Below are 17,776 nucleotides of genomic sequence, written 5' to 3'. Positions count from 1 at the left end.
TTTATTGTACTCAAAATGTAAATAAATCACATAACTCTATAAAGTACCAAAGAATTAATCACTTCCCTTTATTATTTACCCATTATTTTATCTGCATGTTTGCAGATAAGATTTTCTTGAAGCAGATGACCCACGATTACAGCTGCCTGAGAGACGTGTCTCATTGCATATATGGATGTTTCACCAAGGGCAATCTGGGAATGTGTATTGGACCAAAGTTCACAAAATAAAGTTATAGACATAGGTTTGCTAATTATTGTATTTATAATCTTTATCAATTCACTTCACCCTCCCTGAGCCTCATTTTCTCAAGTCTGAAGTGGGGATAATAATACTGGCTTATTAGTACTTCTTTCACAAGATTATTGTACAGAATCAAATGAGTTTATATATTTGAAAAACATAAAATACTGTATACATGGAAGGAATGACTATAATTATTGAAAAGAGGTCATGTAAACTGGGATCTCTTAATACCGTTAGCATTACTGTATGGTGGAAAAAACGAGCGCTGTATCCATATATATATATTAGAACTGTTTTTATGCTAATTACAGTGTTCCAGGAAAATTGGCCTGGCATGTCTGAGATCCCTCAGAGAATCGAGTATTGGGTAGTTGGACAGCAGTTGGCAACCGTCACTGAATTTGGGTCATAGTGGCACCACAGCATAATGTTTGAAATCACAGCTTTTGGAGTCAAACAGATTCTTGCTGGAGTCCTAGCTCTGCCAGTTGTTAGTTCTGTTGTCTGGGCCAAATTAATCAACCTAAACCTCAGTTTCCTTACATAAAATGAAATAATAATAAGTCAATAAGTCAATAATCAAAGGATTGTTGTGAAAATTAAATGCAATATTTATTACCTCCACAAATATTTACTGCATACTGCATGCCAGAAAGTATTGCAAGCAGTAGAGATACAACAGTGAATAAATTGGACAAAGTCCCTGCCCTCCTAGAACTTACATTATAGAGTGAAGAGAGTGGCCATTCATAGGCAAACAGATAATAAACATAACTTCAGATAGTAATAGTTGCTATAATTAAAAAAAGCAGAGAAATGGAATATAGAAAGATGGATGAGTCTAAAAAGAGAAGGGCTACTTTAGATAAGGGGCACAGAAATGTTCTCTCTGAAGAGTTCTGGGAACTTGAAAGGCCCAGCTTGGTGAAGATTTTGAGGAAGAACATTCCAGACAAAGGGAACAGCTAGTACAAATATACCCATAAGGCTTAGTATAGTAGCTGTACATAACAAACAGTCACTGAATTGCTTTGGATGTTTCTGTTCCTCCGCCTCATCTTCCTCTTCCTTTTCCTCTTTTTTGAGGAATCTGATATTTAAGGATAAATTCCATAGTAGCATCATTGATTCAATTAGCCAGTTACCACTCTAGTGGCAAATTTTTTGTAGCCATGGTAATGGGGATTTTCTCTGACTTTAGTGAATATTTCCCAGGTCTATAGGTATTTATTGGTAAGAGAAAGAGACCAAACGTTTCGACCTTTTCTTCCAGTGTGCTTTCAAAATTAGTACCAGATTTGAAATCCTATGAAAATAACCCTCCCCCCAAATACGTAATATTCCTACCAATGCATACACATTTCTTTGTATCTAGTAATTCAATTCTTGCACTAACCTTTCAGGGGACAACAAGTTTCGTGAAATATTCATTCGTCAGTAAATAAATAAATTCTTAAAATTTAGAAATCTATTTACCCATAAAGTAAACTTAAGTCAAAAGTTCCAAGAGAATGTCTACTTTCTGGAGCCCTCCAACCATAAATCATTCTCCTGCTCAATTCTCTGCTTATTGGATACTGTGCCACCATCTCAGTTGTTAGTAAATAAATGGGAGTTGTTCTATCCTACGATCAATGCCACTCTCCAGTTGTTATGGTTAGAGAAGTGGGAGTTCATCTTGATTCTTATTTTTCCCTAAATCCCAAATTATCCTTGTTCCTATTCCTTCTTCTTATCTTTCCCACCCTCCTATCCCTATATGTTTTCCATGCTGCTAAACTAGGATGAGATCCTCCTTTAAAAATATACATACGTGTGTGTGTGTGTGTATAAAGTGTGTATCATATATATATATATATATATACATATATATATACACATACATATATATATATAAAGCACCAAAGAATTAATTAATCACTATATATATATGGTGCAATATGTATACACATTTGAAGAAAGGAAAAACCTATTAAAATTGTAATACTCAATATACACTGATAACAAAAGATGAATACAAGTCACGTTTGACTTCTGAAATTATAAGAGGTGTTCAAAGTGGTTACCATCAGCATCCAGACATTTCTGATTATGGTGAACTACTGCTTGAGCAACAGTGACCAAAGTGGATATTTGTACTCTGATGAATAGACTATTTAGTTCACAGGCAATTGGTGAACTTATATGTGAATAGTTGCTGGGCCTGTAATGACACATGCAATGTCATTTTAACGTAAGAGACATAGACTAAAAGAGGTAAAAGTCCTCACACATACCAAGAAAAATGGCAACTGGAGCACATCTATGATAAACCAAATGATAAGATCATCACTAAAACGTCTAAAATTCAAGTATAAAAATACTAATAAGTCAATAGCACATTTTATTAAACAACAGTCAAAGCAGTCAGATCAGGTTTTCATTTGATAAAAGAATGCCAACTCATGGCCATTTAACCTCTCAGAAGTTTTATATAGTATGATACTTAACCTTGTTTTGGAGAAAATTATTTGACTTTATAATAGGTATGTATTTATCATAAATATAAAGGTGTAGTAATTCTTTTACTGTGTAGTATATTTTTACAATAAAACATTAAAATTTGCCTAAGTACAATCAAAAGTTCAAAAATTGACTTTATTGTCCTAAATTATTAGGTCATGAAAGAATTGAAGAAATTATAAATTATATAGAGGTTTTTTTTCCCTCCCCAAGCAGGATGCATTATGTTGCACTCAGCTTTCAGGATACAGACTTGCCTGGGAAGGGAATTTGAGTTCACAGCAATTCTGCTATTTTTTTTTTTTTTACATTGCTTTGCATTTTAGAGAACAAAGTGTACCAATACCCTTTAATGGTCTTATCCCAAATAACCTTGAAAAGGAACTTAAAAAAAACCTATGATAGTGATTATTACTCAGAATTTGTCCAACTAACCACAGATGATACTAGCACTTTGCAAAGGGGCCCTGAATGGATGTTATGTTATTCTGTGGTTGTTGAGGCCTGAGTTAAAATTTTTAGGTACTTTCAAGTACCTAAATTCCTTAAAATTGTTCTAGAACCCCAAAGAGAAATGCCTCAGTATAATCAAATGTACTACTTTCCCAAGTAACAATGTAGTCAGCAATAGAGATTTTCCCTGAAGACCCCTAACTGATATTTCAAGAAAAGAATATCTAAAAGTCAAATTTTAAGCTGTGAATCTTACCATGTGTTCTCCACACCAGCAGGGATTTCGATTGTTGGATAAAACAGTTCAAGAAGTGTTCATTTTTAAAAAACTTACCCCTCCTGTATTCCATGCTTTCACAAAGAGATATATAATTTTCAAATATGGTTCTAATTAGAAAATGTGAAGAGGATTTTTAGATAGCCTTGCTGATAAAAGAAAAATAAAAATTAAAAATCATTTGTTATAGACATCATAAATAAAAAAACACATATTTTTAGCAAAATAAATTCTCCCTCCCTGGTGTTTGTTATGAATCTCCAAGGATAGCAAGCTATAATGCTTTCTTACTAGTCCTTTAAAATAATACTGCCCTTAATTAATACACATGCAATTTATTTGGCAATCTGAAGTTCTATTTAAATCAAGGACAGGTTTAATTGCTAATTTTTCCTTGCTGACTGCTTGGTCTTGGCTATGACACCTGATCTACAAAAGCCTGCACATTCTTCCATTGATTAATATTTGTTCAAAAACATCCATTCATAGGTGTCAAGAAGACAAGGCGTATACAAAAATATCAATTGACCCCTCTTTTTTTGTATTAGGATTTACCAGAATTTAAGGATCTGAGAAAAATCTCTGGGAAGAGAGAACTGTGTACATTTAAATGGATGGAATTCCATGTATAGCTTTCAGAAAACACTGTCCAATGTATATGCATTTTTGAAACTCAAGAAGATTATAAGAACAAATTGATATGAATTGCATATTTAATAGGTTGTAATTATGTCTTATCAAAAGCTCAACTTTTTAAATCCTTTATGCTTTGGAAATATGATAATTGTCCCCTTTGCCATGTAGTTAATTATAAATTTCAGGAAGAATTAAGTCGGCTAAAACTCTTCATTGGTTTTTTTTCTTTCTTTGTCTCTGGTAGCAGTGAGAATAGAAATGAATGGCTTTGATCTTGTTTCTAAATGGCATTTTTTTTCTTCAAAGGATGGACCTTATTCTGAGGACCTGAAATTTTAGATATTTTCCATAAGCTATTAATTTAAGAGAGTTTTTTTTTTTTTGCAGATGAATTTAAAAATGTGTCAGGAAGAAAAATGTAGCTTATTTTAGAAATCACAGTCTTTGTTTCCATAAGAGTTTGTAGTTTATTATATAATAGATAAGATCTGCCAGTGAATATTCACTGACAACAGTAGTAGATAATGTCCAAAGTTTTTTTCTTGCAAGGAGAAAAGTATAATTGTAGTCCATTCCTCTTGTCTCACCTTGTTATGTCAGTAGGATACAGTGACAGCATGCAAATATTAATGACATTTAAAGTGTTTTACAAGACTCTGTTTTTTAATCTTGTATTTAGAGGCTTAAAGTACTCTATTGTATCTAACTCTGCATAGAAATAATTTAACAGTGGAGATTTCTTGAGCTTCAGGGAATATTGGGACATGCTTGCACAAAATGCTACAATACCATAATATATTTCTTAGAAATATTTACAGACACTTTATGTCAAGTATGTGATCCCAGACTGCAGAGTCAACCTGGCTCCCAAATTTTGTCATTTTAAAACTGCTGCAGTATTCCAGATGTTCTTTCCAACTTAGATGTAAAATTCCTGATGTTTGCTAAGCACTTTCTTGTACTTTTTTTCATTTAATTTTCATGGTGCTCTTGTGAGGTAAACATTATTTTATACTCAGAGTTGAGAAAACAAGCTTGAAGGAGTAGCTGGCATAGGAGAAAAAAAATCTTTGATTAATAAGATAAATATTAGTATTTATATAATATAAATATATTTATTTTATTACTATTAGAGTATGTACTGGACCCTGTGCTGAAATATTACATGTATAATATTATCTTATATAATCCTTATAGTAATCCTTTAAAATGGATATTATTTTCTCCATTTTGTAGATGAGAAATCCAAATCTTACAGACACGAAGAAACTTATCTAATGTCATAGATCTAGAAAGTGAAAAATCTGGCATTCTAATTCGTGTTCTCTGGTTTCCTCATGATATTAAATATTCTCCTCTCCCGTCTTTCAGGGTTAATGTAATGATAGACTGAGCTCACCACACATGCCACATGCCTGGCATCTAATAGATGCTCAATAAATATCATTTCATTATACATCTAGGAAATGCTTTCTGAATCCAAGTCCCGGAGCCCTCTCTCCACTGATGCCATGATATGTCAAGTTACAACAGTGGCTCTCATGTATAATAAATCTTTAAATATGGCCAACCTGAGAATTCAGAGCCTGTGCCATTCACCATAGTTAATTAATCCAGGTCACCAGAAAGTTAGAATATTACTTTGACATAACAGTGTTTGATTCTCTGATGCAAATGGTTAGCAATAGATTGCACCTCTGCTAACCGGGGCACCGTCATACCCCACTTAAAAACTCTCATTCTCAGCATCCTGTGGAGGGAGAATGGGTCAGCAACATTTTCATTACTTACAGAGGAGGTGATCGCATCCCTCCCTTGCATGGCTTCAGTCTCAGTAAGGATTTCCTTAGAAACCAATTAGGCCAACTCGTTTTAAACATCTTTGAAACTCGACAAAATAAAAAGAAGTGAATAGAAAGATAAGCCGAGGACGGGATGAAGTTGTGTATTGAGGAAGTATGGGGACTTGTTTCCAAAATTGAATGAAAAAGGTTAACACTAACTATAAATATATTTTGCATCTGTAATTGATACGTTGCACAAGCAAGACCCATGGGATGTAATAACAGAGGCCACTTTATTTGGGGCTCCCCATTGTTTGCTTAAGCTTCTTAGAGTGGTAATCTCTACCCTGCTCTCCAGATAAAAACTTGGGCAGTCCCCATGACTTTGAATGAGTTTCTATCATTGGCAAGGAATTAAAAGTCCTTCAATCATCAGTCTCAATTCAGTAATTAAAATTGTCCAGTACCAATATTAATTAAAACTCTGAACACTTTTCCAAATTAAAGACTCTCTCTTCCCCGCTGTATGATCTTCATACTCATACTAGGACATGTGCTTCGAGGGACGAGGATGCCGTAGGCTTCTCTTTTCGTCTTTCCCATGTGCTAGTTGGTTTTTGGAGCATGAGACTGAAGTAAAAAATGAAGAGCAGAAAGTTCTTATTAGACTGGGATTGTTATACATTTTGCTCTCCAAGCCTGGTATATAATAATAATAATGATAATAATAACAAAAACAAAGAAAATAACTGACACTGACACAGTGCTGATTATGTATAGACATAGTTCTAAGTGCTTTATTTGTATTAATTTCTTTACTCTTCATAACTTGGGCAAAGAAAGGTTAAAAAATTTACCCAGGGTCACCTCGCTAGTAGATGGTGGACATGGGATTTTAACCCAGGCAGTCTGACTCCAGATTTTCCCCCACGGATACTGGGAGTTTGGGGGAGTTAGGGAGTTTCCCTTTCTGGGCCTCTCTGATGAAATCGCCTCTAATGTGGATGATGCCTGCAGGTTTCACAGAGGTCCATTCCACACAGTGGGTTGTCTTGGCCGGCATCACAATGTATCCACGATGGCTCTTTGGCCTTCACGATCTCTGAAAGGGCAGGCTGGCCCAGATGAAGCCACCTCTCCTGAGGCAACAACCAATATGTCAAGTTATCTCACTCACTAAACTTTTCAGGGTGGAGTCAGATCTCAGGCTACTGGCCTCCCAAATCCAAGATGGTTATATCAAGTTCTAGGTATATGCCTATCAAAGCCTCTGTCACTAATCTTAGGTGAAAAATGAGACTATTCTCATCCTTTCCCCAAAGAAATACCTTCCCTTTATAAATCTCCAATCACCCAACCGTTGTATACCCTCATTCTAAGGAAGGGTTCAGAGACCTGAAATTGGTTCTTGACAATTTCCTTTGAAAATTATAGTACCTCCTTTGTTATCTCAGTTTTTATTATATATTGATGTCTTAAAACGTCTACTGTATCACCTTGTGCCTATATTTCTACTATATTGTACTTTTGTATCTGGAAAAAATTTGATTTCGTCCTTCACTATAACAACTTACTCTGAAATTACATATCTTTATGTCAAATGAGGAAACTAATTAGATGAAAACCTTTACTTGCCCAAATATAATTATTTATACACAAATGTGTACACAAAATGTATGTATGTATGTATGTATACATATACACATATTATATGTCTATATGATATAGACACATTATATCTAATCTATACATTATATATCTAATCTGTAAATCTATGAAGTCGATGATTTGGAGGCATTCTAAGTACACCAATTGATTAATGGGAGCCCTACTGAAATTCAAGATCCTAACTTCTATTTCCATGCTATTTTTTTTCTAGTTGCACACTATGGATTAAAAAAGAATTTATGTTCACATGGCATCTGTCTTCAATAGGCATTTTTATGTGTCTGCCCTTGTGTAATCACAGCACTAACCTGCTTGATTAAAACACTATTGGGAAGGCTTTAGTATCCAAAACTCAGGTAATAATGGAGAAAGAGACAGACTTACACAGACGTCCATCCTTCTTTACTCCATGCTATGCATTCACAGAAGTTCAAACACTTCTGGTTTGTGGCCTCATCACATTTTATGAGCACTTATAGTCTTCCACCCAAACACGACTCACTTATTTATCGAATTTTGCCTCTTTACTATGTGCTCCATAAAGATATCCACTATTTAGGTATAAAATAAGTTATTATTACTACTACTTCTAATAATAACAATTATGAATTATTACAAAGGAGACATTTCTTACTGTTAACATCATTTGGTATGAATTCTCATAATTAGAAATAATAACTAGCATTTTAATGATACTATCAAATTCAAAAGGCTTAACTTTACAAGTAGATAAATATTTATTTATTGGGCTTAGGCCATCAGAAAAGGAAAATAAAATCGTCCTGTTATTTTGTGTGGTCTCACTGGTAGATTCCTTACAAATTGTGATAGTGATCTGTGGTGAATTTGTATCTATCACCTAATAACATTCCTGTGAATTAGGCAACCTACACTCTTTTACAGATGTGATTACCAAGACCAGGAGTATTTCGTGACAGCAAGCATATGATTGAGCTTAGCTTAAAATTGTGGTCATCTGACACCAGTCCCGTGCACCTTATGTACCCTGTTGGTTCTGTATGTCATATTTTAATTTAAACAAGAAAACTGAGCATGGAGACTGATGCCATAAGTGTATTTTTATAGCAACTTTATCAATGACTGCTCAAACAGCACTCGAGAGTTTAGTGATGCCTTAATAAAAACATCACGTAAATAAAGGTTGCTCGAAAAGCTTGCAAATCACCAGGAAGCATTCTTAGCACAAGCGTTGAATTCAATATTTTATTCCAGTTACGTCAGAAATGTTAGGATCATTGATATAATGCAATCATATTTGTTGATGACATGTCTTAAGCCCAATTAAACAGAAAATGAAAAACACCAGAGGAGACTTCGCATAGAAGGAGCATGTATAGGCAACAGGGTCAGCCAGATTCTCACTGCACTCCCAGCTATGCTGCTTTCTTGTAGGGCAACTTTCAGGCAAGGTGCTTACCCTCTCTGAGTCTCAGTTTTCTCTCCTGTAGAATGGGCATAATAATACTTATAATGATATTTGTGATGGCAACTGGTGATAATATAATGGGTCCAAAACAATTTCTGGCATATTTAGTAGCTGAATAAATCACAGCTGTGGTTTTTATGATTATTAATATTAGTATTAGTGTGTCTATATTATAATTGAGTATACAATTAAATAAAGATAAAAGATGTTTTATTAGAATCACTTCCTCCCCTTTTAGCACTAATGAGTTCTTGTTATTACAGGGAGAGAGCAGTATTGTTGGTTAAAAGGAAGCACTTCATTCTTTTTAAAAAGCCAATTAAAAATGAATTTATACGAGTTACAACAAAAGAATAGGTTAGCTAGAGACAAAAATCCTTATGTAAAAAGAAGTGCCTGGCAAATGGTTTAGAATGTCAAATCTCTGTGCTCCTTGTTTCATTTCTTTGCACCTCAGTTTCTAATCTCTGTCCTGTACAACTCTACATTCTGGGGTTTTTCAAAATGCCCTAGAGAGAATCATCATCACTACCTCACAATCTGGAAAGGGAGAAAAATAAACAAGTCTTTCTATACCTTGACTCAAGTGATCTCTCAAGGGTACAGCATGTATCAGTGCTGTCTGGGAGCCTGGAGGAGAGGAGACTAGTTCTGCTTCTGGGTTAGGAGGGTTGTCAGCTGGTTCTTGTTGGGGCTTGAAAAGCCAGCTGCTGAAGAAACCTGGTGCCAAATTAGTCCTTAGAGTGATACAAAAAGCAAAGGATAATTTCTTATGCCTTGATAGGAGTAGAAATGATGTATGTAGTTTTCTGTAGCACTGCACCAAAATATCATTCTCAAAATCCTCTCCTATACTTGTAAATAGGGTAATAAACATATTGTTGATAAGCATATTAGCTACTACATGTATTGCAGCATATAATGTCTAGAACATAACACTATATTTTTGTTTTTATTTGCAGCAAAACCAAGGCAAATGCCCAGCCCAGAATTGTTCAGTGGAAGCTCCTGCTTGGATGCCAGTCCACCACTGTACTGTAAGTTTGGTTATTTGATTGTTCCAAGATTGGACAGATTGAAGAAAAATTATTTTTATATTTTGGAACAACCTTAGTGGAATGGGCTAGAATGCGCTCTGAAATTCGAGAGCGCAGCAAACCTTTGGAAAGGAGGAAGAATGTCTTTTCGGAAAGCTCTGCTTTATAAGAATACCTGTGATTAGGGATTCCATGCATTTTATTTTTGGCGTCGGGATAACTTGCAAAGGATTTATCTTAATGGGTTATCAATGATTTAAATTTGGACAGTCATTGAAATGAATATATGTGTACATCTATTTTTCTCAATAGTTACATATTCAGTAATACTTGATTTTAGAGACCTTAGGGAAGGATGATTTCTCATCTGTCATTACTACGTTGACTGTTTAATGGTGATGAGTACACAGATTTACAATTTTCAAATCTTCCTGGTATATAACAGTCTCTGCCTTTGTATGAAATCTTCCATCAAAGGATTTTCAAGTGCCTTAGAAACAATCAGGTATTATATCATTATTTCTGTGTTACAAATGGGAGACTTAAATGCAAAGGAAGTAAGAACAGTGAATCAATTATAAAGCTGGAAATAGATCCCAGACACGCTAAATCTCCTTTCCTGAACTCATTCTACTTCACTATGCTTGTAAGTAAGTGAAGAAAGTGGCTGATTTGCATGATATTCCCTTGTACGTACATTTCCTGGTAGAAATGACAACGGTTCCTCTGGGAACTGTGTAAAGTATAACTGATAGTTTGCTGTCATGAAATAATTTTTGTGTGATGGGGACAAGAAGTTCAAAAGTTACTTTTGGGGCATTCCCCTCATTAGGCCCACCTTGCAGGCAATGTGAAGCGATATGAGGAGCTTCTTAAACGTCCTCGTCTGTTTTTGAGGGACAAGCTGCTGAAAGGTTCAGGTGGGCTATCATAGTATAACGTATGACTGTTACAAGGCGATAGGCCTGGGGCAGCCTGCCTTTCACTCATATTGTGTAAAGGAATGAAACCTCTTTCCTTGTGTTTTGTTTATCTGTGGAAGGGAGAGAAGGAGGGATCACCTTTAATGAAGGAGAGATGATGATGTTCGATTTCAGGTATTCCTACAGTGAGCAGGCTGCCCAGACTTGCCAGAGACTTGGAGAGTACAAATGTCACCCTTTTGTGAGCAGTTGGTCCTAGGGGAGTGCATGCTTTGGAACTCTGCTGATGCCAGAGAAAGTATGAGTTTTAACAATTCTATTTCTTCATCAATCATTCAGTTTATTGTGTCCCTCATATTATCTCATAATTGCTGATTTATATGTGTGTTTATCCAAAGAAACCATGTGCTCTTCAGGGTCCTCGTATACCTACATGTAGGTAAATCCCTGGTACCTGGTAGGAGCTTTGTGAGTGCAGATTCAGTGAAAGAATCCTTCAATCTGTTGATTTCCTCTTTAGTACGTTTTAGTGAATTACAACTCTCATTTCTGGATGAAGAGGAATGATTATACTATTTTATCTTTTTAGGTGGATGGTTTCCATTTCTCAATTTCAAGCGTCCCTTTATACTTTTTTCTTGACAGAGTACCACTGAATATGTGTTTTGAGGAATTTTGTTTTCAAACTAGACAAAATTTAGTAATTCATTTCAGCTGTGTCAGGTACTATGCCAACTGCTCACTATACAAAGATAAATGAGATACTGTTCCCATTTTACCAAACACGTCCATATATAACACCAATACGAATATCTTAGTAGCTGATCCTCCATTGCACTAATTATGGCCCCAAATAAAAGAAATTTGACTTTTTAGTTATCATCCAGTTTTATTGCAAGTAAATCCATTGTTAGAATTTTGTCTTTTGAATTAGTGAAAGGAATTCTTCATTATTTCTTTGGAGACGGACCCCTTAGGATGGGGAAATCCCAGACTAGGTCTTCCTGTTGTGGAATATTAAGGAATAGATAGATGACTACACCTAAGACCCTTCCTGAAGATCAAAGGCAGAAATGCCAATAATAAAGTCCAATTCTCAATTGTGTGGTCAGATGAGAGCATCAGAAAGGGAGACGTTTCTTCTTGCTCCTGCCATAGAATTGGGAGCTGCTGGTTTCATGGATTTCCTTTGCCATTTACTTAAAAGAATGTAATTACATCTCCCAGTGGGACAGACACTTTCTGGAGTTGCCCAACCCATGATTCTGCTTTCTCTGTGAGTAACCCTGAGATAGGCTCTCAGAAACCCCCAGGCAGGCAGGCTCCCAGGGGCCGTGTGGAGGTTATGTGAGTCTGCCTCTGACCATGACTGATTGGTCCAGGAGTAGATAATCTGGTACCAGCTGGGCAAGTTGGATCCTTTCTCTTGGGAAATTTGTACAAGAGAGAGACCAACTGTAGTCATCAGTATTGAATTATTAGAAATAATCCTGTGAACCTCAGTTGCTGAGATCCCTGGGGCTGCCCTATATCTACCCTTCTGAGGTTTTGCTTACTCAAATCCCTCTTTGTTTTTTTAAAATGGTCACAGTAACCTGCTGATAATCAATGTTACTTTTTCTCAAGTTACCCAGATTTTTAAAATTTTGTTTATTTGAGGGAGTTAAATATTCTTTGATTTATTTGCAACCAAAGAGAAAAGAAAAACGTCTTAACTAATATTCCTAGTCAGCAACATTTATGAAGCACCCACTAGAGCTACTGTAATGCATGCTACTTGTCTCAGACAGAAAAAAGCACCCGGAACACTGGGTGTTTGATATTATAATTTATAATAGTGTATTTATCCCAAATATCTGATTATATACAATGCTTAGCTACATAAAAAAACAAAAAGCAAAGAATAATTTGATAATGACTTAATCCACATTATAGAATGAAAATATGGGGCTGGCTGGTTAAGCACAGTTTGTTAGAGCTCGGTGCTCTTAACACCAAGGTTGCTGATTTGATCCCCACATGGGCCACTGTGAGCTGCACCCTCCACAACTAGTTTGAAACAACTACTTGACTTGGAGCTGATGGGTCCTGGAGAAAGACACTTAAAAAAAAAAAAAGAATAAGAAAAATATGCATAGTTAGCATAAGCATATTTATATAATAAAAAGCTACATAACATATGTATAAAGTTGTTCTAGTATTCATTTCCATTTTCTTATTTTTCACCCAGTAGAGACTATCTTAGCCTCATTCATGTGTTTAAGAGAATGTCTTGTCTGTCTCAATTTTTTTAGGTATAAATAAATTAATACATACTTACATTCATAATAAATGAATAGTCTTTGTTACCTTTGCTCATTTTTCAAGATCAGTTGATTCTTTCCTACCTTCTTTTCCCCAGTGCCCTATTCTTGTTCCTTGGTGTTATGTTCTGGAATAATTGTATCCTTATAATTGGGCTTTATACTTTTTCAAAAAAGTCTTGGTCTTTGTGTGTGCATTTGCCCCAGGTTTATTGTAAGTGCAGAGATTTTATCATTGGTTTTCCTAAGAAGGCTTCTCTCTCCAAATTGCATTGCCAGTGCCTGTCACCAGTTACATATTGCTTTGAAAATGGCTTCTATTACTATTTGCTCAGTGTCCTCTCGGATGCTTCTTTTTTTAAAAAAACACTCCACGCATCTATAATAATGGGACCAAGAGATATTTTTAAAAGACTTTTCCTTTTAGCCAGAACTATAATATATAGATTGAGGTTCAAACTAAATAGAAATTTTGCCCCCAGTAATTAAACAGAAACATGGGCATAGTTATACTTTCTGAATAGCTATATATGAAATACTTTCCCTCGTGAGAAGTGTGACAGTTTTATTGTTTATTGATCTCTCCTTGTATGGCTACATTAAGCATTATAATGATACCCTCCCTTCCCTCTACACTTTAAATTTAATAGGGTTGCATGCATCATTAGTTTATATGATCATGAATATGAACACAGTGGTTACCCGAACCCTTGTCACTTGTAAACAAATGAGAAAAGACCCACAGGTTCTGGGACTCAAGTGAAGACAGGCAGCTCTCTGAATCCTGAGTTAATTGGGCTAAGAAGTAGTTCTTGACACTTGGAAATAAAACAAAAATAAACAAACACTACTTAGACTTGACAAGCTGAAGGAGGTTTGGGTGGCTGTTGCATTTTAGGACATGTCTCTGGACCACTCAGTATGGCTACAGCCTATGCATGGATTTGATCATTTTGAGGAATGTCCCCAAACACAATCTTTAGTTACTGGGCAGTATTTAGCAATGGCTGCAATGTGTGATTTTATTGATTAGATATATGATATATAAATACATATAATTTTTCTAGAATAAATTGCTTTGTTTCCCAGCATGTTTGCACACCCCTTAGTTGCTAGAAAATTTTTTAAAAAATCATGCTATGAGAGGAGTTTCTAGAAGCTAAGTTGAAAATAAAGTTCCTGCTCTTAAGAACTTTGTCATGGATATTTTTATATGTATATCTCTGTTGCTACAGAATAGTCACCCATAAGTATATATGTGAAATATTTTTAAAAACCATGTAAGCGTTTGCAAAATAGAACACTGTACTCTGAATGCATCAATTCTCATTTAGTTATTCAAAAAACATTTACTGAGCACATTTTATACGTTGTAACTGATACTTGGATTGCTCAAGGTATAGTAGGAAATAATACACATAAATAATCATTATACTAGGTAATCCATGCAATAATAGTGGTTTGTACAAACACCTATACATATTCAGAATGTAGAGTTGTCTTAAGATGGATTTTGGAAGACAAAAGATGCAATATTTGGTAATAACTAAGTATATAAGCTTTAGATTGAATAAGGTTTGTGTTAACATATGAACTCTGTCACTTTCTAGCTGTATGAACTTGCACAGTTTACTTAATCTCTCTGAGTTTATGCATACAACAGGATGTTGTTTTTTTTTTTTTCCTGAAATTTACGTGAGATAATTCATAGCAAGTGTTAACATAGTACCTGGACATAGTAATTGCCTAATAAAAGTTAGAGGAAATAAAGAAAAAAGATAGGCCATTCCAGAAGGAAGTGGATGAGGCAGGATGAATTGGTGAGTGACGGCATAAACAAATGCAATAACTTGTCATTAATTAAGGGCAATTTATTTAGTAGAGCCCTTTCTTTAGAAAGGGATTCGGGCGAGGATAGGGAAGAGTTCTAAGAGTTAATATACAACTCTGTAAGACTTTGAAAGCAGAGTTACTGAAACTCTTGAAAGGACAGATTTTGTTCTCGGTCAGGCAGGAAGGAACTGATGGTGATAAAAGGATGTCACATTAAGGAGATATTTGTATTCTGTGTAACATAAGGCCATTTTCAAGGAATGGGCGTGGGTGCACCTTTTAATTCAAAAAACATTTTAATATTTCCCCACTGTGTCTCTCTAGATTATGAAAGTAATTTTTCTTTTTTATGGGAAATCAATAAAAACAGACATTCCTCGAAGAAACCAGGAGAGATGTATTTTTAAAGTGTTAATTGCTTCAGCATGTTCTCCCAGACCTCCTCACACTACCCACAATCGGGGCCATTTACTATAATTGAAACCAGTTAATACAATGTACATAAGCTATTCTAGTAATATAATAGTCCTAAGGTTGTTTTGTTTTTTGTTTTTCCTCCTTTTTTGGTAGCTCCTCCCCCACTTTTCTTCCCTCTACATTTCATTCTGTGACCTCATTTTGTATATAGCCCACATAAATACCAAGACCATGGCACCAGAAACATCGAACCCAGTCATAAAATAAATAATGTGTCTTGTCTGCTTTTGGGGTGTTTCCTAACTTCCTGTGAGCATAGCACCCACTGGGCGAACACTGCTGCTGGGAAATTAATGACACCCAGGGTGGCTTTGATGGGTATTATCTTTCTAAAGACTGGGTGCAATTTTTATTTTTTAGGGCAATATTTTCATACCATCAGCAGTCCCATTATAGAATGAAAAGTCAGGACATTATCAGATGATGACAGTCTTAGGGAAATTATGGAAAATTGCAGAGTACGGGGCCTTCACTTGGTCTGCCCTTGGATTAGAGTGCTTCCGGCCATCTGGGTGGCAGCAAAGAATGGGTTAGAAAAGAATCCATAAGGGAAATTATATCTCAGAAAAATCACAAAGCACTTTAAGAAATGTAGGCTTTGGAATGGCTCAGATTCCAATTTTCCTGTAGTCCAGGGCCTTAAATCAAGGAAAGTCTGAGGAAGATTAGATTGAGAAAATGGACACATTCCTTTTTTTCCTCTCTTCTGGCTCTTAGGTACTGTGAACTTATACCAGTTTCCTCTCTAGGTTTGAAAGAGTCTCCTGGGAACTACGGTACTCATGTCAAATAATATTGTTCCACTGATCTTTGAAACATGCCCAGAAAGGGAACCTGCTGTATTTATTGGGGAAAGGGGTAATTGGTTTATTAAGACATGAAGGGTCATTCCTAGTGAGCACACATAAAAACTACACAGAGTAGAGAGCAGTACCCAGCATGCCTTGGGCAAAGAGGTGAAGGTTGCCAGGTCTGAGGCTGCTGGCAAGATATGGGAAGCTAAATGGAGAAATGGTAGGTAACCACCTGGCACCTGGGAGCAAAAGACAGGCTCACAGTAAAAGTGAAGTCAGTAAAGTTCATGTTCAGCGTCCCCAGCTTCCTCGTTCTGTACCTTTTAATATTTCCTGAGAATTCTCTCTTTACCCACCTCGATATTTTGGGCCTCAGCATTCACCTACCACTTCCTTTTATTTTTATTTTTTATTTATTTCTGCCATGCAGCCAAAGATCTGATAGAACACAGAATTAATATAAATCCTTGTGATTCTCTCTATGAGTAGTTGGGATTTTTTTTGGGGGGGAGGTTGTTGTTTTCCATCAGTGTTCTTTATTATTTTTTCCACAGCTTTACTGGGATATAATTCACACACTATACAATTCACCCATTTAAAGTACACAACTCAATGATTTTTTATTATATTCCCAGAATTGTGCCACTATCACTACTATCAATTTTAGAACAATGTCATGACCTTATAAAACAAAAACAAAAACAAACCAGTCCCATTAGCAGTCGCTCCCCATTCCCCTTCCCTCCAGCCCCTAAGTCATTAATTTCCTTTCCATTGTGAGGGATTTGCTTATTCTAGACATTTCCTATGAATGGAATCTTATAATATGTGGGCTTTTGTGACTGGCTTCTTTCACTGAGCATAATGTGTTCAAGACTGATCCATGGTGTAGCGTACATCCATTCATCATTACTTTCTCTTAATAAATAATAATCTATTATATGGATATACCACATTTTGTTTATCCATTCATCAGTTGATAGAAATTTTCATTTTCCCTTTTTCGATATGAATAATGCTACTATGACTACTTGTGTGCAAGTTACTGTGTGGACATATGTTTTTCATTCTCTTTGCTATATACTGACTAGCGGAATTGCTGGATTATATAGTAACTACTCGTACATTTAACTTTTTGAGGAACTGCCAGACTGTTTTGTAGAGCAGTTGCACTATTTTGCATTCCCACCAGCAATGTAGGAGGGTTTCAACTTCTCCACATTGTCATCAACATTTGTTTTTTATCTTTTTATTATAGTCATCCTCGTCGGTATGAGATAGTATCTCACTGTGGTTTTTATTTGCATTTCTTTAGTGATTAGTGATGGTGAACATGTTTTCATGTACTTATTGGCTATTTATTTGTCTTTGAAGAAATGTCTATCAGATCCTTTAC

At 35.5% G+C, this 17,776-nt stretch overlaps 1 protein-coding gene across 7 annotated transcripts in view; it reads left to right on the top strand.

Moving 5' to 3' along the window:
* Positions 1-17,776, top strand: part of DLG2 (discs large MAGUK scaffold protein 2) — a 1,874,701-nt gene that overhangs the window by 383,200 nt on the left and 1,473,725 nt on the right. For all 7 annotated transcript variants that reach the window (XM_033121658.1, XM_033121661.1, XM_033121660.1 and 4 more), the window contains one exon: positions 9,976-10,050. In XM_033121658.1, the coding sequence (XP_032977549.1) occupies positions 9,976-10,050 (75 nt within the window). The remainder of the gene's footprint in view (positions 1-9,975; positions 10,051-17,776) is intronic.

Source organism: Rhinolophus ferrumequinum, chromosome 11, assembly GCF_004115265.2.
Source record: "Rhinolophus ferrumequinum isolate MPI-CBG mRhiFer1 chromosome 11, mRhiFer1_v1.p, whole genome shotgun sequence".
In the NCBI taxonomy this organism is placed as follows: Eukaryota; Metazoa; Chordata; class Mammalia; order Chiroptera; family Rhinolophidae; genus Rhinolophus; species Rhinolophus ferrumequinum.
Note: the sequence above shows the minus strand (reverse complement) of the source record. Positions and strands in the feature narration are given on the sequence as shown.